The sequence below is a fragment of the Saccostrea echinata genome, unplaced genomic scaffold (genome assembly GCF_033153115.1).
Source record: "Saccostrea echinata isolate AGI-Se365-2 ecotype Australia unplaced genomic scaffold, CSIRO_AGI_Sech_v1 ptg000054l, whole genome shotgun sequence".
Classification (NCBI taxonomy): Eukaryota; Metazoa; Mollusca; class Bivalvia; order Ostreida; family Ostreidae; genus Saccostrea; species Saccostrea echinata.
In genome coordinates this window covers 18,288,509-18,312,572 of record NW_026889803.1, presented here as the reverse complement: position 1 = coordinate 18,312,572, position 24,064 = coordinate 18,288,509, and the positions used below count along the sequence as shown (strand labels likewise).

At 33.6% G+C, this 24,064-nt stretch overlaps 1 protein-coding gene across 4 annotated transcripts; it reads right to left on the bottom strand.

Moving 5' to 3' along the window:
* Positions 1–1,305: 1,305 nt before the first annotated feature.
* Positions 1,306–23,652, bottom strand: LOC133172357 (septin-7-like). Of its 4 annotated transcripts, none has more exons than XM_061307225.1 (13): positions 23,442–23,652; positions 15,725–16,013; positions 11,166–11,272; positions 10,308–10,408; positions 8,897–9,031; positions 8,607–8,724; positions 7,450–7,542; positions 4,930–5,026; positions 4,711–4,762; positions 4,389–4,508; positions 3,764–3,899; positions 3,104–3,249; positions 1,306–2,901 (listed from the first exon to the last, which is right to left on the bottom strand). In XM_061307225.1, exons 1-13 carry the CDS (start codon positions 23,493–23,495, stop codon positions 2,868–2,870), a joined length of 1,482 nt encoding a protein of 493 aa, XP_061163209.1. In that variant the 5' UTR covers positions 23,496–23,652; the 3' UTR covers positions 1,306–2,867. The 4 variants fall into 4 exon arrangements, with proteins under 4 accessions (XP_061163209.1, XP_061163208.1, XP_061163210.1 ...); XM_061307224.1 differs by lacking the exon at positions 23,442–23,652 and adding an exon at positions 20,276–20,650; XM_061307226.1 differs by lacking the exon at positions 23,442–23,652 and adding an exon at positions 19,925–20,025.
* Between the last annotated feature and the right edge of the window lie 412 nt (positions 23,653–24,064).

The window sequence follows — 24,064 nt, the reverse complement described above, 5'->3', positions numbered from 1 at the left end:
CCACCCTAATCCCCAATTTCCTTGTTTGGGAGTCGCATGCACCAACTTAAATGACAATATCCCTGTTCAAAGGCCATCTACACTACCCTAGTCCCCACCCCTTTTCAGGAGGCAATCTGCACAACTCTAATCCCCAAAAGCCTTGTTTTGGAGTCGTATGCACCACCTTAAATGACAATACACCTGTATCCCTGTCGAAGAGACTCTCTGCACTACTCTAGACCCCAATATCCCTATTCAAAGGCCATCTACACCATCCTAGTCCCCAACCTTTTTCAGAAGGCAATCTGCACTACCCTAAACCCAAATACCCTTGTCTAAAAGGCCATCTGCACCATGCACTCTAAAATCCTTCGCCAATAGTCCATCTGCACTACCCTTAGTCCAAATGTTCCAGATGCCATCTCACTACTCTAGACCCCAATACATGTATCCCTGTTCAAAGGCCATTTTTGCACCACTGCAGATCCCAATATCCTTGTCAAAAACACCATCTGCACCACCCTAAACTCGATATCCTTAACCAGGAAATGTATCTGCAATACCCTTTACCTCACTATCCCTGTTCAAGAGGCCAACTGAACCACCTTAAATCTCAATGTGCCTGTCCAGGAGGCCATCTACAAAACTTTAAATACCAATATCCTTGACCAAATGCCATCTGCACCACCTTAAACCCCAATATTCTTGTACAGGAAGCCATCAGCACCACCTTAATTACACCACCCTTACCTCCAATATCCTTGTCCTGGATGCCAACTGCATCTCCCTAAACCCCAATATACCCGGTACTTGTCCTGGATGCCATCTGCACCACCCTTTATCCAAATATCCCCGTCCAAATGCCAACTACATCAAACTAAACCTTAATGTCCATGTTCAGGAAGCAATTTGCTCCACTGAAATCTCAATGTACTTGTCCAGTAGGCCATCCTTACCATTCTAAACCTCAATATCCTTGTTCAAGAAGCCATCTGCTCCTACCTCCACCCCAACATCCTTATCCAAGAATCCATTTGCACTATTCTTAATCCTAGGCTGGACTCAACATTTTCATAAAACAAAGTAATTACCTTATACAGGGAAATTTTCGCCTCCATTTTATTTTCGCTCCTTTCGCCCTAGGCATAAGTGGGCAAATTTAAGAGGCAAATTCAAAGAAGGCAGTATAATTTCTTAAACAGAACTGTGAATGGGCCAATTTAAAACGGGGCAAAATTGTTTGCAAGTGTGAGAGAGTAAAAATAAAACAGGGCGAAAATAACCCTGTATACAGTATTAAAATGAATACACATAAAAAAGAAATTACATGTATAAAACATTTATTGTTTCCATTTTGTAAATTCTAAGTTAATTATTTATGAATAGTTGTAAAAAAAGTACACAATAAATATGCACAACAATACTTTAACTGGTATGAAATAAGTAAAATCTAAGATTAAATGAGATTGCTTGATTCAAATTTAACAGTAAACATAATATTTTCAAAAAAAAAAATCTTTTTAATAGTAATCTGGGAAATAGATTGTATATGCAAGGCTTCTTTTACACAAATCTACACAATTTTAAACTTCTTTCATATTCAATTTCAGGTAAATTCTAAGAAATGGTTATAAAATAGGAACTCCTCTGTGAAATGCATACAAGAATTCTGTGAACTTCATAAGTTGAAGAGTGATATAAATGAAGTGGGAACTGGACTTATATATGGCGATAATAAATTACTATGGTATAAGTCATACACAAGTACATTATACATTCATACAATGAGCAAAAAAAAAAAAAATAAATGTAAAATAAGTTGATATAAAACTGATTTTAGGCCGCCATACTGTTGCAATGCATGCATAGATTTGGTATGGTCAGTGCTAATTCAACACTTTCAATTGTACATGTGTGTAAGATCCGAGTTGTTTTGCAATGCATACTAGAAAAATGAAAAAAAAAAGTGAAATTAGATTTCTGACTGTCATTGAAATGCAGTAATGTTTCCTCACTGCACACATAGGGGAGGGTTTATGCATGAGCTAATCTAATTATGCAATCAAGGTGTGAATATAAACATCCAAAGAAATGGAAACAATGAAGGGTTTCATGACTAGACATACAAAACATTGGATTCCATCAATCTGTGGTCCCTCCCCCTTACCTATAAAATGTGTAGTACCTTTTTAACTCTTTAACATTGTTTTAGATATTTTAACTAGCTGCCAGAGAAAAATTGGCAAAAGACTCTCTGACATTTTACAAATTTTTTTTTTTTACACACTGTATTGCTTTAATTCGTATCAAACAAAAACATAAAGCAACAGCAATTTACAGTAAAAAAAACTCGCACAAAATTACAACAAAGTACAGATCTTTTGCCCTTGAATTGCACCAATAATTAGCATTTCTACGAAAACAACATGCAAAAATTATAACACACGGTTAATACATGTACATATGAAGCATTGACATAAGGTTTTGTTTTTTTTTAAGAAATGTTCATAATTATTCATTTTTCATATACAAACATGTGCTGTAGCAAAGTAAACACTCAACACTTCATTAGCAAAATAAGGACAAACTTGGAATTTTTTTTATCATAAGGTATTTCTTACAAAAGTGACAATGGTAAATTTTATGTATTGACATTAGTTTGAAACACAAAAGTTTACATATTTTGGCAAATTGCCTGTGCAGTTTTGGTTCTTTGGTCAGTGCTTTTGGGGTGATTGTTCCTTGACTTCACTGTAATTAGGATGACCATGTTGTATTCCTCATTCTTCCATCAGCAAGCAGTTTTCCCCCCTCCTGAATTATGACACAGACCACATGGTACTGTCTTTACATTAATGGTTAAGTATGTTCTTAAGTTACTGATGTTAGAATATGTGCTTTTTGTTCTTTTTATGTGAACTGAAAAGAAAAAAAATGAATAAATATGTATTACAATTTTTTTTTTCCCATATCAGTGCTTTTCAAAAAAAATATATGTATGTAGCAGTAATATCAAGGATATCGATAAAATCAGACCACAAATGCCCCACAGCAAATTATTCAACAGTTTAGAAGGTCAGTATGAAACACTGTTTAACACTTGTAGGAAGATCAGTCTTACTCTTTAATGTTTTCTTGTGACCCTTTGCTGAGCCCCACAGAATCTTCCCACTGCTCTTTTTCCTTCTCAAATGCTTTCCATTTCTCATCTAGTTCTTTCTGTTGCTGCTCTAAGCTCTTCTTCATGTGCTCTGCTCGCCTTTGAAGCTATAGACAATATCAAGTCAAACATCAACAACAATTTCTCAAAAATACTGAAAAGAATGCCAATGCTGACATTTTGTTTAAATAATGTTAACCTCTTACTTGCCAGGCTTAATGCTATAAAATGATCCCAATGGCTCAGTAGATAATACAACAAACACAAATTTATATACTTTGGGTGTTTTAAATGTTAAGACAATAATATTAATATGTATAGCATCTGCTACATAAAGTGAAAATCATGCCCAGTATCAACTCAAAAATATTTACATTAAGGCCTCAATTGATACCTTGCTGTAGAAAAAATTTACAATAAACCTTCACTCAGCTAAGTTTCATTTGAAGTCAGCTATGAAAGCTTAGCAAGAAAATCCAGAGATTTTTTTCAATACCAATTCTTCTTATATTATCTCCAATCCTTACTGAAGTCACGATTCATACATAACCTAAATATCTGCTGAACTCTCTACAATACAATGTATACACAGTGGCACTATATATAAGTAATAACACTTACATCTGCTTCTGACTCCTTGAGCTTTGATTGTTTCTCCTGGACCTTCATCTCAAACACTTGTTCCATCTCGGCTTCCATCTTCTTCATTTTGTTGTCATGCTCCTTTTTCTCTTCGGCCATCTGTGATAGAGGGTCCCTGCAAGACAAAAAAGACTCATATGTAAGCTTTCTGAAGCATTATCTTAAAAAAAAAATACCACAGGTACTCTTGCTGGATTCTTATCCACTCCCTACAGTAGAGCCAGAGAATAATGAAAATGTGAAAGTACTATGTGTGTGGATATCCTGCAAAAATTACAGAAACAACACTCCATCCATGAATTAAATCATGTGCTTTTGACTGTCGGAAATTACTTATTTCTGATTAGAAGTATTAGCTAGTTATGTTTTGCTGTTTCAACAGTACGTGCCCAGGCATTATCATTTATTTTACTTCTACAATATGATCAATCTGTATAAAAAGTATTACTTTCTTCATACTATAATGGAACCTTCACTCATCCCCATTTCTAACAGTACACAGTTCACTACAGGATAAGACCTGAATAAATATTATCTGTTTTATATTTCTTAAGTGTTCTTGAATCTACTTTAGTCTTCTTTAAAATGGAGAAGCCAGACTTACTTTGATAGTGACCCTGGTTTGATTTTGTTGCCATCGGCTGAAGAAGGTGCCAACTTATTATACCGGAAGTTTTCATAATGAACATTGTTGGTGACATCTTTCAAGTCTTGCATATGCGTCCTGTAAATCAGTTTGCTTTGGTTAATCTTAGATTGTTAAAATTCAGTTAACTTTTCATCTGTATTTTGATAATAAATTTTAACAAAGTTTTCAATCTCATTTTATTCTAATTTCTTGAGATATTTCTGAAAAGTTAATTGTTCTTGTATCCATTGCTTTAATCAAAAATAAAAGATGGCGTTACGTGAAAAGCTAATTGTACCTAATGATCATGTTCCGTAAGGCTATGAAGTCATTGTGTTCCAAATTTTCAACTGAAAATTAGGTAAAAATACAAAGTTTTAGTTAATAGATATTTACTTGCATTTCAAAGATTGAGTGTAAATGTATCTATTATCTGACATCGGAGAATTTGTATTAACTGTATTGGTATTTCAGAAGTCATGTTGAGGAAGAAAAAAAAACAACCGATTCATCTTACCTTCCACAATACCCCAAGGGTATTGTCTCCCCCTGACTTTCTTTCCACCAGCTTCAATTACACGATTGCTGCCTACAACTGCAAAGGGAACTCGATCCTATGATAAAAAATAAAACATTCTGGAATACTGATTACATACAAGAACCATGTTGCTACTCTTTAGGAGGAGAAGGACCTTGAGCTGAAAAAATACTTGTCATTCAATTTTTTTCATATTTTATATATTTCTAATTAAGTATGTCCCACATATCTTAAAGCAGTTGTATCATCAGGTTTCTTACCTTATTTTAGAGATATTGATTGACAAATACTATGTCCTACAGTATCTAAGTGGAGTTTTAATTCTCCATTTTTCCGAGCGCATTACTCTGTCCATAATGGGATTTTTTAAGAATACATAACAAATATCAAAGTGGACATGTATCTTTTAAAATATTTCAGAGTATAACTAGGATTTAAAATTCGAAAAAGCAACTTTTGTCTATCACACTGCATCTGGATAGGGAAAATTACGCACTTTTTAAGACAAACAATAACAGGGTTCTCATTAACGCAAGAATCTGCGTCCTAGACGCAGTAAAATTCCTTGGGACGCAAGGTTCTTAAAAACGATGCGTCCGCGGACTCGTGATCGGACGCGTCCTCGTTAGCGAGAAAATTCGGGAGATTTCGAAAACGGGGAATTTAGATGTTAGGATTTGTCAAAGAAATATTTAATTGAAACCTTCATGTAACTATCATAAAGTTTATCCAAGAAACAACTTTTCTTGTACTTATTTCACTTTTTTTAAACAGGGATTGATCATAAGATATTTCATGTTTATTAGTCCAGTCATAATAGTGTCGCATGCCAAACTTAAAAAAAAAACACTTTTGAATCTTGAGTGTTATCTACATGCAGAAACCATAATTACTGCTTGTATACACAATGGGGCTTGATTATCTCGTGAATTTCACCCAGTGCAGACGACCGACAGGATTAGTTACGCCTCATTGCACATGACACCTGTGATTGTACACAGTCAACTTTTGGGTACTAGTTGATTATGCAACAGTTAATTTTAGCTTTATAAACACCAAGTTATTTTATGGCAATTGATTACGCGTGTATTTTAGAATATGGCTTGAATGCATTACCAGTTTATATACTTGAATATGTTAATATTGCGTAAACAAACTGATAAAATGAAAAAGATTTTTATTGATGTTTGGATGGAAGAATACTGCAATATTTTAGTTGGGACTCAACATAATTTTTCTGGGACGCATCAAATTTAGCTGGGACGCAACCTTCTCAGAAATCTTGAGTCCTGGGACTCAAGTTAGCAAAATCCTAGTGAGAACCCTGCAATAAAAAACGTAATTTACAAAAAATTCTATCATTCAATATTTTCTAATTTACGTTGAAATGCAAATCCTTCAAATTATTGATTAACTGTAAAAGTTTCGAATGATGAAGCTGACCTCATTATTTCACAGGACATCGTTAAAGAGGACCTAAGCATGACAAAAACGTGTCATGTTACATTTGCCGAGTACGGGAAAAACCAACTATGACGTCACACGTAAGCTAAATAAGCGAAATAAGATATACCTACATAAGATCAGCCATGCAAAAATAATTTTTGTGTTTCCTGTTTCTCAAAATAGTTCATCATATACTGATTATTACCTGTTTTTACATAATAATACCGCCCCTCTGTTCACTGAGTATGATCTTGCTGTACTAACAGATCGTGCATGACGTCACCGACTTGTTGGACGTGCAGTTTAGGGAAACAGAGGAGTGGATCAATCTTTTTCATAATTTGTTAATGTTTACAAGAATGTTAAAACTTTATAATTTTTTTTATATAAGATGGTAATTAATAGTAAAAAAATTGTATAAAAAAATTATACAAGAACTGATGCTTTAAACGTTTTGCACTTACATAAACGGAGACTATGACATAGTTAAACAGAGTCATGTGACCATGTGTCCTTCATCCCCTTAAATTTAAAAGTTCATTCAGTTATTCAAACATTTGGGAAAAAAAATTTCAGCCAATGCTTAGGAGAAGATCATTTTTCCTGTTGTGCTTAATGCCCTTTGTACAATGACTTGCAATTGGATGTAGTTTTGGTGCATGCAGCAAATTGGTAAAGGAGCTGTGTCAAATACTGAGGCAGTTCATTTTTGAATTAAATATAAGGTTATGCCACAGAGTGCAAACTAAGGTCAATACAAGCATATTAATATGAAATTCAATACTGTTGATACCAAACAATATCCATACAACACCCTTTGAGCTAATATTTCCTTCCCACACTGTATATTTCCTTCTTTTATCATAAATACGTTATGAAGAATTTGAAAAACCCTAGTTTTTACTCTTCGGTCACCAAATATCATTTGGCATGAAATACAATGCTATGCAACCTTCCCCGTTTGTTTTACATGAATTTTGAAATGTACACACACATCCATTTTGACCCCTTTTATCCCTTTGTAATTATATCCCTGCAGTATATATAACCTACCCTTAATTTCTTCTGAACTCTTGTTTCCTCCTCATCATCACATTCTGGGAACTCGTAAATTTTAATTTTGTGTTGGGCAATTTCGTTGAGAATCTACAAAGAAATGCCAACAATTGTAATTAAAAGTTTTTATTCATCTTTCTCCAATTGCTCAACTTTAAAAGAAAATAACTTTTTTTTTCAAATCTAAATCAACTTCTAGCAAAATATGACACTAGAATTTTTATTGTGCAAATTAGAGAGAAAAAAAAAATATTCAAACTGATGATTCATGTTAAATTTCATGTCAAAACTTTATTAAAGAGAAACAAAGAATTCAATCTGAAAATGAACATTTTTTCTGTCTATGCCAAAGCAAACATTAAGCATATGGTATACGTTAATTAGGCCAACAAAAATTAATCAATAGTTTCTCAGGCACCGCCACATCAGGTCAAACACTGCCGCATTGACCAATTTTAACGAAATATTGAAAAGGGAAATAACTCAATTTTCTACTTGTCCAAGTTGAAAAAGAAAATTGAGTTATTCCCCTTTTCATAAATGCTAAACAATAAATTTCTTAATAACAATACAACATAAACAACACATTTCTTGTTAATACAGTATTTTACGAATTAACTTTGTTAGGAATAACATTATATATTATAATTGATGTAAGAGAACAAAAAAAGTAAAAATCAGTTTATATCATCATTTTGTTGAACAACTGACTTGAAAAAAAGGTATAACACCTGCTTCTAAAAAAAAAAAAAAAAAAAAAAACTTCCCTGCCACACTGAATTTTGAAATTTTTGGCCTGAGAAACTATGAATTTAATTTTTTGTAACTCGAAATAATCACATCAACCTATCAATATACATAGATGATTTTCTTGACATTGGTTTAACAAGTTTGAACAAGTGATGTACTTTTCACAATGTATTATTACAATCATTTTCAACAGCTTAACTTTTATTTTAAGTTTGTAATGCCTATAATGATCTCCCACTAGCTCTTTGTTCCCTCTCAACTTTTAAAGAAAATAATCTTTTTTTCAAATCTAAATCAACTGCTAGCTAAATATGACTCAAGAATTTTTATTTTGCAAATCGGAGAAAAAAAATGTATTAAAACTTATGATTCATCATCTGTTGCTGCATTTAAATTTAACTTACAGTTTTCTTAAATTCCCTGCATTCGTCTGGAGTGAGAGTGTCTGCTTTAGAGATGAGTGGAATTATATTCACTTTGTCATGTAGCCTCTTCATAAACTCTACATCTAAGGGCTTAAGACTGCAAAAGTAACTTCATTTTAAACAAAAATTCTCGGCCATCTTAATTTTCTTCTTTGTTCAAAAAAATTGTCAAATACATTGCCAATATATGTGATAAGAGAAAAACTTTTAAGCAAAACTGTTCTTGTATCTCAATCATATCCATTCACATTGTTTTAAGAAATACCAACCCATGACCTGTGGGAGCAATAAAATACAGACAGGCGTGGACCCTGGTGTCAGGTGTGGGGGATCGCACCACTCGTGACTCCGCATTTAAATATTCATCATATTTACTGTCTATGAAATCTATGACTGGCTGCCAGCTGCAATTTAAAAAAAAACTTTTTAAAGAATATATTTACTCCTCAAAAGCAGCAATTAAGCTTTTCTTGCACTTTTAAAGCACAATCTGAAAAAATGAAGACTCGTCACAGGTATTTTTTTTAAAAACTAATATCTTTAAAAGTTATTAAAGATTCTAACCCATACAACTTCCAAGATAAATTTGCACAGAAATGTGTGTGTATTTGGGAGGAAGAGAGAGAGAGGAACTCCTCAAAACTTCAATTGCAAAACAACAACTGAAACATCATTTTTCCCCCTAAACCTAAATGCAGTTACAAATGCAAAAAATATAACAAGATTTCTATTTTTATTTTGCACTTATATCATCTTCCTCAATCTAACAAAATTCCTCAGAGAAAGAAATAAACATTTTCCAGAAAGGAAGCAAGACAAGTTTTTAAATGTAATATGGATCATTTTAGAGAGGAAATAGAGGCTTCAGAAAAGTGGGTCAGTGTTGTTAGATGTCTAACTACATGTGATTAGAACCTTCAGATTATTAGCGTCCACACAATGGAGAAATCAATCATCTGTTCTGATTTCATCACCCTTACAATGTACTGTGTTTATATGGATTGAAAGGGAGAAATGTGCTTGTAAATTGATTCATTTTATCTTCCTTGTTGAAGTTTGTGTCTGGTTGAAAGCTTGCATTTAATGCTGTTACACTTCCGAAGTTCTTTTTTTTTAACATATTAAATAAGAGAGAACGGTACTGAATTAAACTTGAAATCTATTAGCTATAGCTAACCAGGAACATCATACACATACAAAGTGCTCAAATCTGTATATTTTAAAATTTTGTAAAACGGGCAACAGGAAAAATATTCCTCCATAATGAATTATTGCCTTGTTTCGTCTCTCTGAATGTTAAATCCTTCCCTATGTCCATGAGGCTAATAATGTAGGTGATTGTACTGCTTTACAGTGTTGCAAGGTTATACTGAAAGTTGTGGATTTCCCTTGGATGGGACATATTTGTCCAACACTAGTTTATAATGAGTTATAATTATAAATTTATGAAACCCCTTAGCCAGGCACAGTTACAGTAAAACAGGCTTATAGCAAAGTAACCTTGAAGCCAGGTGATGGACAAGCAATTATGATTTGTTATACATATAAGTCATTATATCCATGAAGTTCATAAAACTTTTTATAAATCATAGGAATGAAAATCACTTCACTGTAAGCATGAATTCATTATAAGCTTGTTTGGTGTAACTGTGTTTTACTGTAGATTGTCTTTCTGCCTACCAGTTACTATTATCTACAGCATCCCCAAATCCTGGAGTATCTACAATGGTCAGGTTTAATTGAACTCCATTTTCCTTCAGAAGACATTGTGTGGTTTCAACCTGCAGTGAAAAAAATCAAATTAGTAAATGAAATCCAATAAATGATGTTATCTTCTTTTCAAAGAGAAAAACTGAGAGCATATCATTAGTCATTTCTATCCATTAAATACTATGCTGAAGGATTCAAGACAGATGGTATAAATGATGAAAAACGCAGAAAATTTAGGTAGCAGTATATCATTGATTAGCTGCAAAATATAAATTGGAGATTGGATTGGCATTATAAATGGCCGACGGGAATTCAGATAAATCTATCAAAAGAAATAAACTATCTAAATGAATCAACAGTTTATAATGATGAAGTACATTAATTCTGATATTTATTTTCCCTCACTTCCCAGTAGTTGGTTCAATAGCAACCTCATGCATTAATTCTTAAATTTGATTCTCATGAAAACAAATATTAAGACCTTGAAGCAAATGTATTAAGAATGCACTGATCCCAAATATTAAATCAGATACTGATAAAGGGTAAAAACTATATTTAGAGCAAGAACAACTTTCTTGTGGTTTTGCCAGAAAAGTGCAATTTTGTAAAACTTAATGTACTAACATTTTCATCAAAAATTCTACAAAAAAAAGAAAAGAAAAAAACCTTCAAGCATTAAGTGGAGGAAAGAAAGTCTGAAAGTGCAATTACAGTCTAAAATTTGCAAGTATGAAGATGATAAGAAAATAAACATGAGATAAAATCATGGTATCAAAAATGAGAAAGAAATTCTCGTTATTCACAGTCAATTTTGGCACACATACACACCTTAACAGTTTTCTGTATCCGGTGGGAGGGACCTTGGTACTCTGAACTGTACAGGTCAGCGAGGAAGAGAGAATTGATGAGGGTGGACTTACCAAGCCCCGATTCACCTGAAAATTATGATAAAAATTTAGATTTTTTTTATCAAATGTTCTGCTAATACTACAAGTTACATGTAAATTAATTATGAAAAAAATATAGAAGAGTATATAAAAATCAAACAATTATAAAGGCAATCCAACAAGGCATAGTGCATGAAGGCTCCATGAATAATCAATTTCAACATGAATTTTTACATAAACATTCCATCTTCTCTTCTTAATGTTTTTGCCAACTTAAATTATATTTGTAATAGGAATGCACTTTCTTTAACACTTTCACTGCCAGTGCTTATGAATTAAACTGATAAACATGGATGCTATAGATATAAATACATAAACGTTAACAATACACAGATTAAAAAAAATCAGCTATCTTTTCTGCCAAGGATAAAAAGATTGAAGGGTCACAAAATTAACAACCCAAAGCTTCTTTTAATAGGATGATGGTGAAATATCTGGGAATCTCATCTAAAGATGCAACAAGAGTTTCCATGGCACCTAACATTTGTTATACACAACTCATCGCAGATGCCACAAGGAAGAGAGAAGATAAAACAACTGGCACACTCTCACTAAACATTGAATCATGGAGGAAAAAAACAAATACACCCTTCTTTAATGAAACATGGGCTTTGTACCATGTGTTTTGTAATCATTTACTATAGGTTACTTTCTCCATATTTTATATATATTCAAGAACCTGTGATTGATTCACTAATGAAAGAAAAATCTGATAAGCGAAACCATCCCCAGAAAAAAAGGTCTGTTAACAATAAACTTTGCCAAAAACAGTTGAAAACTGAATATCTACATAGTCTATGAAAATGATTTATTTGAAGACCACAATGCTTAAAGTGCAATTTTTTTTTTATAATTGCATCATACAAGTAAACGATCTTCAGGTGTTATGTAAATTAAAATTGAAATGTAAATATATTTAGTATAATAAGATGTAATATATCTGTCAGTATCACGAATCCTGATAAGTAATGTAGGTCCTTGTGACACGGAAGAAATCAGGACTTCTCCCTGACAGGTGTCAAGAGAATTAAAACATAATCCAAGTGTGCTACTTTTTACGTTACGGAGTCACACAAAGAATCATTTTATGAATGCAATGAGCACATTCAGCACCACTGTTGTGTGCACTTGTCTTTTCATCCTGTCATTGTTTTTATATATATTATCTTACCTGTAAAGAGTAACTCATTCTTCAAAACATAATTATCATAGAATACTGTTTATCTATAACATCTATAACTAATAACTTTTTCGTAACCCTAGCATATAATTATCCTCCCCATTAATTTTGAAATCCTATCCTGGGACAAATAAATTAAAAATATCCAGCTGTGAAGACAAAAAAAGGACATTGTCCTCAGGAAACTTCAGGTGTTTCAACCTCAACAAATGATGACATTTACCTTCACATACCCCTCAGCGACAAGCTATAGCGTTATCAGTGTAACTGCAATTTACAGCAATTTTTAAGCAAGCCAACTCTGTTTCAAGATATAATTAAAATGATTCTCAAGGAAATTGATTTTCATTTCAGTTCGACAACTGACTTAATTTGTATTACTGTTTACATGTACCTGCTGTAAACAGAGCACAGCTGTTTAATGTTGATAATCTATCACTAATGATTTTAAAAAATCCACTTTTCCGAGTTTTCCTTCAAGTACACTTACTGGATTGTAAACTTTAATTGTGAATAGTTAACAAACTTTTAGTCTAGAACTTAGTTTATCATTCACTTATGCAGAACTTTACAAAATTTCTACAGTAGGTGTAAAACTTTGCTTGCCCACAAACACTGACCCCCAAGACTCCTCAGTAATCACTTTCACAGTCAAAATATCACTTATGCATTTAGAAATATACACAATACATAGTTATTAATTGTCATTAAAACCCTTTTAATGGCCTTTAAAAATCTAACATCATAACGCTCATGTAAATGAAACCTCATTAATATTTCAAAATAACATATGTGACTTCATTTGACTATGAACAGGTCTTCAACACACTGACTACTTCACTGCAATGATTTTCAAATTGATTAAGCCTGCACTATGCACCATTCTCAGATTGATAATGCCCGCCTCTATGCACGTGCCTGTGTGTACAAAAGAGCTCAACATGGAGTTATAAACCTAGAGTAAAATCAATAGCATGCAGACAAACTGGTGACCCTGCCTTAGAGCTAAACTTCCCCAGAGAAAATAAAGGGACATCATGGAAGGAGCAAAAAAATCAATGCTGATGCTAGTCTGGGACTGTACAGCCCAAATGAACCTGAATTTTTCAATGTTATTTTCTACATTCAAACTGTTTTCTTTTCCCATGGACTTTTGAATTCCTAGACAGCCACAGTTAGAACAACAATATAAATAGATCTTTGTTATCCACCCTCTTTCATCTTGATCAGAATACCCTTGAGGTGACCTTAATAAAGAGCATCCCATTGTGTTTCAGAGTCATGATCTGGTCTAGAATCTACACTAATCCCTCCCATTCAACATATATACATTCTAATGGATACAAATCAACCTTCCTACCATGTACATCATAGCAAGATATTGTAAGTTTCCCCATGTAAACAAAATTAAAAGGGTAGTAATCACCTGTGATAAGGGGTTGGGCAAGGTATCCACTAAATCTACTTTTCTGAGAAAAGTAATGTCTAAAAAATTTAAAATGTAAACAAAATATCTTGCACACAACCCATCCTGCAGAATTTGAACTAGGGTGGGCAAAGGAAATTTCTATGTTGCTTGTTAGTTCATAATTTTCCATTTTCAATGGCAATTGGTCCCACCTCTCCCATACCCAATGAATGATGTAACCCTTACATATGGTCTGGTATCTACTTGTATTAGTGGGACAATAATTACATAAGTTAGGATAAGTATCAAAAGATCTGAACCAGAAAATAATTTTGATGACATTCCAGCAGATTACAGGGCCCTGACATTTATTTGGCCTAATAACCAAGTCTATCTAATGAGAGAAGATAAGTGGCTTGGAATTTGTCAACTCAGCGTGAAAAGATTTCCTAGCTTTCAAATCTATACAACAATGAATGGGAAGAATATGATCAAGGAATATCTTCTTGCAAAAACAGTTTTCTGTCACCATGCATGTTTTTCATATTGAAAAGTACTACATCAACCAAATTTCTGTATCTTTTAAATCTTTAACAAAACAATGATGTAGAAAAGAGAACTAGAATTAATAGAAAAACATTGCTTTCAACACCTTAAGAAAAACTCCAATTGTTCACCTAGTGTCATTTCATGCATAGAAGAATGTAATAAACACTATTTATATACATAAACTTTTCATTTTTAGTGCAAAATAATTCCCCAAAATGATAGAAATGTCACCCATCTGTGACTCCCTGCGAGCAAAAAAACTTCACACCATATTAAAATTTTTCAGCAATTATTGGTCTTCTCAGTTTTCAGTTAAAAATTCAAGTTGTTTTATCGACTGGATCAGCATTAAAATGTCAAAAACCCTCAAGTCAGAGGCTTCTCTTTTTTCTTCCTATCTGTTTACATAAGAAACATATTTTTGCCCTGAGTGATGCTCCAATGTTATTTAAAAGTTTAAACCATCTGACAGCACACCCCCTTGAAAAATGTATGCAAAATCCTGTCTTTCCCAAGATCAGCATTTCCTCATGTTACCAATATTACATAACTCTCTGATGAAAAATTCCAGAAAAAAAATATTAAGAGTGAAAAACTAACCCTTTTTAGATTGAAAATATGCAGTGTGCAGTTAGTTCTCTTTAGAGGAAAATAATGCACTGACAAAGATTTTGTGTACCAATTTCATCATAATGCCTAAGCCACCTCCAGAGCAACATGCTGAATAAACGGTAGCCAAGAGTCTGAATAGGAGGGAATGTAAGGCAGAGATTCAGACACTGTACATATGTTCTATCTGACTTTTGTTCTGCCTCTGTTAACATCAGAATTTAATCAGTCATGAATACCCTGTTAATTTTTTGCTCAAAAAAAAAAACACTGACAGAAAAAAAGATAGCTGATGTAGAGTCCACCATTCTATATATACAAGTTACGAGAATAAATGGAACTTATGAACAGAATTTCAAACTGTGTCTTTTTCTTTTCTTATTTGACCTGATTATTTTTTTTTTACACATAAAATCATGCTATGCAAAGCTGTATAGAGTACATTTTCTATCTAGTACTCCATCATGATAGAACAGAACAGAAGCTTAACAAAAGCTTGGATGTTTCCCAGAATAACACAGCATATACATGATATAAGATGGTAGTAAATATTCCTGCTGACAGTGACCTTATGAACATCCAAAAAAATCTATGAGAAAATTTCAGAACATCACAGCAAATGATTATCTGCAAGGAATCTCATGTTTGTCTATCAAACATCATAAAACCCTTGTAACTCCAAGTGTTAACCTACCAACAACCATTAATGTGAATTCAAATCCCCTTTTGACAGATTTTCTGTATACTTGGTTGGGAAGGTTTGCAAAACCAACATAACCATCCAATTCTTTTGTGCTGTCTCCATATTTCTTTTCCCTGTGGTGTAAATCTTTCTCTCGTTCATCAGCATCTTTTAATGTGTGGCCACTGTGTGGTTCCCGTGGAATCCGCTCTCTGTCCGCCGCGAAACGTTGTGAAGGATCAAACTTTGGTCCGCCACTTTCACTGCCTTTAAAGAATGCCTCCCTTTTGGCTGCATTCAACTGTATGGAGGAAAAAATTTGAAAACTTAAGAGTTTACACTATTCTCTCTCAAAAATGGCTCAGTAAATAAGTATCATTCTACTGACTAATAATAAATTTGAAGTAAATATTTCTCAAGTTTTAAATATCAACCATTTTACATGAAGTACATCTAATAATGCTCAATTTGCTTAATATTTGGGGTTATCATGTACAAACGTTTAAATAATTTCAATGCTAAAAAACACAAATTTCCTTATTGCTAAACTAAAATAAAGTATTGTTGTGACAAGGCCAAACTCATAACTGAAAGGGAAATATTTAAATTATCAATACACTTCCAGTCTGTATGATTAATTGTTTTTCAGCAAGGCCAGGAGTCACATTTCACATGGCACAGAAAAATATTTCCTGCACATTAGAAAGTTCGGCCCTAGCTGTCACGAAAGGTCAAATCCATTTAAGAACTCTAAAATACCCAGACTGACTGAGTCCTTCTATTCTAGTAAATCTGAGGTTAATAGTGAAGAGCAAACAACTCTTTAGAAACTTAATCATAAAGCAAACACCTTCTAGAGGACCAAAACTATCCTCTTAAATACATAAATACTCAAGGCACTTGCCAACATCTAACCATTGCCTGATTTTACTTTTTTAAAGACCTCTTAAACATATAGGTTAAAAGTCTTTGTTAATAGGTTTGCAATAAAAAACATTCAATGAGAGCTTTCCTGTGTCTCAGATTCTGCACATATACTTCATTTACAGAGCACATATATGTCACTGAACTGCTAACTATATCCAATGACAGGCTCTGTTCAAGACCTCCTTCAAAAGCTAATTTGAAAGGTCTTGTGTTGAAGCATCAAACAACTGCATAATTCATACAGCTGTTACAGTAATATTATTCCCTGTTTCTTTTAAAAAAATATTTTGAAGCTGTATAAAAACACATATAAAATCATTATTGTATTACAAACAAAAATGTCAAGAAATAATGTTTAATAATAGAAAACCTCGAGTCTTTTTTTTTTTTTTTAAATATACATCTAAGTGTAAACACTGCAGCTGAATTATCAAAATATGCAATATCTTCCCCAAAACAACAGCTAAGTAAAACACACTGCACCTTCCTGTTCCAAAGGAAATCCTCATGCATTCATTTTAAATCTTATCTGTTTCCTTTACAACACAAGGTACAGAGAGATACCAAATTATTCACTTTAATAAGGTTAATCTGCCTGGATGTGTACATTATCCCTTTTCACTGACCCAGATAAAAAAGACAATAACAATGGACTCTTATTTACAATGGATAAAATCTGGGGCATCTCTTCATGCACTGTAGCATCCTTTAATTAATTCCTTTTCTACAGGTACTTGAATGAACATAATGCACATCCCATAAACTCTTAATGCAACAAGCAAGAAAACCGAAAAACTACAAAAACACATAAACTCCTTACTATGCTTGCTTTATCCATGGCTTTCTTCTAGTAATTAGAGTTCTTTCCAACAACTGCTAATATGCATTCCCAGTTCTATTGATTAGAACACACACAATGAGGGCTTAATTATGAAGTAAACTTCCTTTCCAAACAGAAAATTTGCCACACGGAACTAAAAGCAAGCAGGCCCTTTTTTACCAACAGTTGTTACCATACAAATGTAGTAAGCGAAGTGAAAGAACTTTTGACCTTGACCTTTAGGATGAATCATTTCCTGTGGGGTTTTCTTCCATTTTTAAGCAGCCTGTGTGTATAGTTAATGGAGAAGTGTATCTAAAAACAGCCCCAGGGCAGATATTTTACTATCACACAGGGCAATGATAACATTAAAACAACCTTAGTGTACAACAACTAAGTTTGCGTGATGAGATGTTATAAATAGAGCATTTCCAACAGCTATACACATGCTTCTTCAGAAAGGAAAACAACACTACTGAATTAATGTACAACTCTAATGACATCTTTGTCATATTACACAAGAAATAATATAGGATTTTTCTGATTTAAAAATAGAATGTGCCTATTACAGTATTATTGATCGGAGACACAGAGGAATACACACAAACTTGAAGGCCTCCTATATCTGTTATCTGATGAACAAAAACTTTTTTGGTTACTCAATACTGAAGACAAAGAAACTCTTAATTCTGTGGGCAAATTTATAAATGATAACATATTGTAGTAGCCATACACATTATATATAGTATTCCCTTTAACTGAAATAGTACAATATTATTGTTGAAATGAGCAATGTCATTTACAAATTGTTATACTATCCACTGGCATATCTTTCCTTTATTATTGTAATAATTTCATACTTGTCTGTTATGGGCTCTAAATTAGAAAATAAATGTTCTGTTCTGTTAGCATTGAGCATGAAATATACAGGGTTCTCACTAGGATTTTGCTAACTTGAGTCCCAGGACTCAAGATTTCTGAGAAGGTTGCGTCCCAGCTAAATTTGATGCGTCCCAGAAAAATTATGTTGAGTCCCAACTAAAATATTGCAGTATTCTTCCATCCAAACATCAATAAAAATCTTTTTCATTTTATCAGTTTGTTTACGCAATATTAACATATTCAAGTATATAAACTGGTAATGCATTCAAGCCATATTCTAAAATACACGCGTAATCAATTGCCATAAAATAACTTGGTGTTTATAAAGCTAAAATTAACTGTTGCATAATCAACTAGTACCCAAAAGTTGACTGTGTACAATCACAGGTGTCATGTGCAATGAGGCGTAACTAATCCTGTCGGTCGTCTGCACTGGGTGAAATTCACGAGATAATCAAGCCCCATTGTGTATACAAGCAGTAATTATGGTTTCTGCATGTAGATAACACTCAAGATTCAAAAGTGTTTTTTTTTTAAGTTTGGCATGCGACACTATTATGACTGGACTAATAAACATGAAATATCTTATGATCAATCCCTGTTTAAAAAAAGTGAAATAAGTACAAGAAAAGTTGTTTCTTGGATAAACTTTATGATAGTTACATGAAGGTTTCAATTAAATATTTCTTTGACAAATCCTAACATCTAAATTCCCCGTTTTCGAAATCTCCCGAATTTTCTCGCTAACGAGGACGCGTCCGATCACGAGTCCGCGGACGCATCGTTTTTAAGAACCTTGCGTCCCAAGGAATTTTACTGCGTCTAGGACGCAGATTCTTGCGTTAATGAGAACCCTGAATATAATCATCATAATTGTGCTGCATACATGTACCAACCCCAGCATATGTCAGATCAACATTACCCAATAAAATGGACAAACCACTCTAATGACTGACCAATCTTCTCATTAAAACATCTTCCTGGGGCTATTGTTAATGAACCATAACCCATTAACATGTGCTGGCACTGATCATAGATTTTCTCAAGTACTCCTACACTACACATTAATGTACTATATGTGCATAGCTGTGGGTAACTATAGGACATACCAATCATGTGATTCAATTAGGTGCAGTCTGATGCACAGTCATACACCACAGCTGTTGTGGGCATGCTTGAATGACAAACAAGTCCCTTACAATGAAAAAGTTCATCAAACAAGTGATAGTATGGCACCTACTTTAAAACTACATGCATTGAGAGGATGCTGGCAAGGGGAAGCCTGATCACATCAAAGCCCTTGTATGTAGGACTTCTAACTTGTTTTTCACATTATCATTCAAACAATCTCTACATCTTTAACCTCCTCCATATCCCTTGCAATCACACTACCCAAGTAATGTGCATCTCAGCTGGCATTTCTTCAAAAGTTTCAAACAGCTCTCTATGCTCCACCTAATCTAATCAAGTTAAACAGCAGAGGCATGCATCTGAATTTTCAGTAATTTTTTTCTTCCCTTTTTTAACAAATGCTACTTTATTCAATGCCTGTTTTCTAAGCATTCGTTTTCTCATGTACATACCCCCGTTAGCTGATAAACTCCAATCCTTTGAGACATAATACAAACTTATTCTTAAAAACCACTACTTTCACTATCAAAATCACAAGACACAATCAGTTAAACATGTATAATTTCCTTCTTTGTTAGACAATGTTGTCATCAAAGCTATCAAGATACTTTGTAAGTTTTTGAGAGCCTACTTCAAGAATTTTTTAATGCTTCAATTTTTTAATTTTAGATTTTATACTTTCAAATCCTATTCTTTGCAACCTTGTAGTAATCCAACAATGAACTAGTACTACATGTACTTTGCCTACAATACTGTACGTGTAGTATTGGGAGATATAATATCATTCACACGTGTATACTTACACCTCCTGTATTGTAATTCAGTGAAGCCTCCTTGTTGCTGTCCATCAACTTATCATTGTTATACCTGCCAATACTAGACATTGAGTTCACACTGCCCGATGGGGAAGGGGTTTCTGATTTCTCCCCATTTGTACTAGCATTGGTCATATTGGCCGGGGGCAGTGTTGCTGCCCTTTCTACTACAGGACTGCTGTGTTTTTCCATTATCTTAGGCTTTTCCACATCGTCCTTCCGAAAACTTGATTTCAACAATCTTGTCCTTTCGGCCACTGAAGGCGGTTTCTCTGGCAAAGGAGGGGCAGGGCCTCTACTCCCTGTAGTTCCACCTAGGGTATTACTAGCACCAGAAGACATTGTTTATGTTTTCCAAAAAAAAAAAACAGAAATATTTTTAACACATCCCCCTTTGCAATAATATTTCAGTTCTTATGAGGTGCACAAAAATCCCTTTCCAAATTTATGATTAACTCAACAGGTACAACTCAGTGATGGGGAGAAACATCTTTGCTGTGTATCAGTGAATATCCTTTGCAAAAATCTCTTCACAGCCAAATGATATTTGGGAACACATATACCATAAAAATTCCACTATAAGAAAGTGGCAAGCACAACTGCAATGAAATTCCTCCTCTGAAATTTAATCTCCCAACACACTTTCTCTTCAGCAAAGCCCCCAAAAATTAGAATTCTCCTAGAATGACTTTTTTGTTTATTTTCAGCATACCTTTCAAAATCTTGCACTGTAGCAGAAGACTTCCACCAGTTTTTAGTTTAATTATGCACTTATTTTAAACAGGAAACTATCAAACCTTCTGACTTGCACACAGGATGTAATGAGCCTTTGTTTATATTAGAACATGGCCCCTCTGCCCTCCTAGTACAGACAATCTTGATGTTGAAATAATTTGATGATTTGGTTTTGGTTTTTCTCTCTCTGCTGTCCTTCACTCTCATGAAATCCAGATGTGTCAGTTTACACAAAGAGGCTGAATATGATGAAACTCTCTCAGAAACTACCAAACTTTAGACCTTCACCTAGCAAAATCTTACCATTAATGAGAGCCCAGATATGTTACACACATGAAAGTAACACACGGTCACAAAGCACAGAAATGATATCACTGCATTATCCCAGTGTCATGTGGAGGAAATGCAACTAAACACTGCTGAACAACATACTTATAGTCCAATTAATTCACAATATTTTTTTAGTAAATGTCAACTTTGTCCAACAACTCGTATTTTTTGAAATTATATTTCCTGTACCACACAACATTATCCTAAACAATCAGCCAATAATTTTCAGTACTGTGTTAATTTGCCCTCTTGAAATGTTCCATTACAATAAAGTGCTGATTATGGCTCATTGGCTTGTCTATGACCAGTGACCCTTGTCATCTATGCACAAAGGTGGGTACAGATCACATCCAAATCAGCAAAAGAAATCTTTGATCAATATGTTTTGCAGAGGATGCATTAAGACAGAATGTTTTGCGACATGAATATCAATGAAAATGGAAAAAGCTATTGTGTCGTCTGCCCTGAAAATGTGTCAACAGAGAAATGAACTTGTTGTCAGGAGGTCTTGATAGCAAAAAGTTGTTTCTTTCAGGTAATATCAGACTAAGACATGATCTTGGCCAATGACTCACTTAATTGCTGTGATAAAAGAAACATTCATTATCATCTGCTGTGCCCTGTGCCAAGAAGTTCCCATCATGCTGTATTTTGTAAACTCACTCACACAGGGGGATCCAAGAGTCTTTCCTATTAACATTACCAACACCAGGTGTTTAGGATAAATGCCTGTGTAATTTATATTACCAGGGGTCCTTATCGGAGATATTTTTGGAAACTTTCTCAGAAATATTGTCCAATTAGAAACAGTGCATTTGGAATAATTTGGAAAAAAAAACTTTCTACTTAGAAGGTACATTCTGCATCATTTCTTTATTCTAAAACTACTTTAGAACAGCACTTTATCATTTAATTTACTCTCAACAAAATTGGTAAGAGATGACCAATCAGAAGTTTTACAAATGAAATATTTGCAAACATTTAAAAATGCACTTAATACACACACAATCCACTTCGTTGTTTATTTTTGTAAAATGATTTATTATACACATCAGATAATTACTAGTAAGCACCTACTTTTTATGGTTGTACATTGATATTAATAATTTCACCTGTTATAGAAAAATGAAAAAGAAACACAAGACCAAGACCCGGCCCTCACCCTTACCTCCCAAAAAACAGTTAAATCCTAAAACTGTCCAAATGATCAATCTGCATGGCCAATATCAATTCAACCTGACTGACTAATAATGCACCATGGCATTTCCATAGCACATAATAATTAACGTTTTCATTACTTCTATAAGAAATGTCTTTTTATATTGGGAACAGTTATAACAAGCCCAAAAAGTTGGTTCATGTTATTTGGAAAATGTAATCCCATCTAACTGAGATGATTATATTATGATTGATTTTAGAAATGGGGAATATGTTGTCAAATTCACGAGAAATAATTCGCACATGGACCCCGACAATTTGAATTATCTTATATTCATTATATTATCTAATTAAACTTCTCACAAACCTTAAAAAATGTTCAAGGTTTAAGCTCAACTACATGTACTCCACAATTCAAGTGTACCTGTGCAGTTGTGCAAGTATCTTCTTTCTTTTTTTAAATGCAGTGTATTAAAACAACTAAAACATCTATATCCATGGGAAATTGCTGTAATAATCAAGAAAAAAGTTCTCTCCCTGAAATATTATCCGTACCTACTGCAACTGATACCTGAGATCAAGAAAAATTCTTTCCCTTTACATGTACTACAACACTGCTCTACAGCAGTAAACCTCAAAATTCTTTCCCTGATATATAACTCCCTATGCATCTGAACACAAGATTTCACACTTCCTAAAAGATGATCTCCTTACATATTTTACCTAATAAAACACCCCTGGAGCTTACAATGTGATGATTAAAACACCATTTGTGCAAATGAGGAAACTTCAATACAGCTACATTTATCATCTTAAAACTACCCCAAAAGCTACATACAAAATGCATGAGATGAATAACTAAAGTTCATTTAATATCAAACACCTAGGCTAATCAAGAGGTACATTTGTTTGAGAAAATTCTGACACTTACCTCCTCTCCGATCTCACTAGCCGGATTTTGTAAAACCAAGTAGCCCTGAGACATTGTTATAAGCTTATCCAGTTATCCTTTACTGTATCCCTTCTTTCCTCAGGGGGAAAAAAATATCGCTTTATCACACGCTTTATTGCAGACTTCTCAATGATAAGATATAATACTGTACATATGTACACAGTCTTGAAATTTGCAGGAAAACTCCCAGATGATAAAGATCCTCTCAAAATTCCTTTCCGAAAAAAAAATATCTGCCACAAAAAATCTTTTCATCCAAAAACTTTTGCAGAAAAAGAGAGACTTGGTAGAACTCAAGTTTCACGTGCGGGCAATAACAGGAGAAGTGTTTAGAATTATTACACTACAGATTGAGGCCCTTGTTTATTAAAACATAAATAATTACAGAGTGATGGTTCGCCTTAATTCCACCACGTTTCACCACCAATTTCCTTAAAGAATATCCAGTTTCTTTCTCAAAAGTGTCAGCTTGTTGTATCAAGAAAATTGAAAGTTGCGTAAATTTATGTTCTCGTATCACATAATAACTGTAGATTAAAAAAGACGAATAAAAATACATGAAGTTTCACCTTACAGATGCTGGAGCATAGTACCGAGAGAGG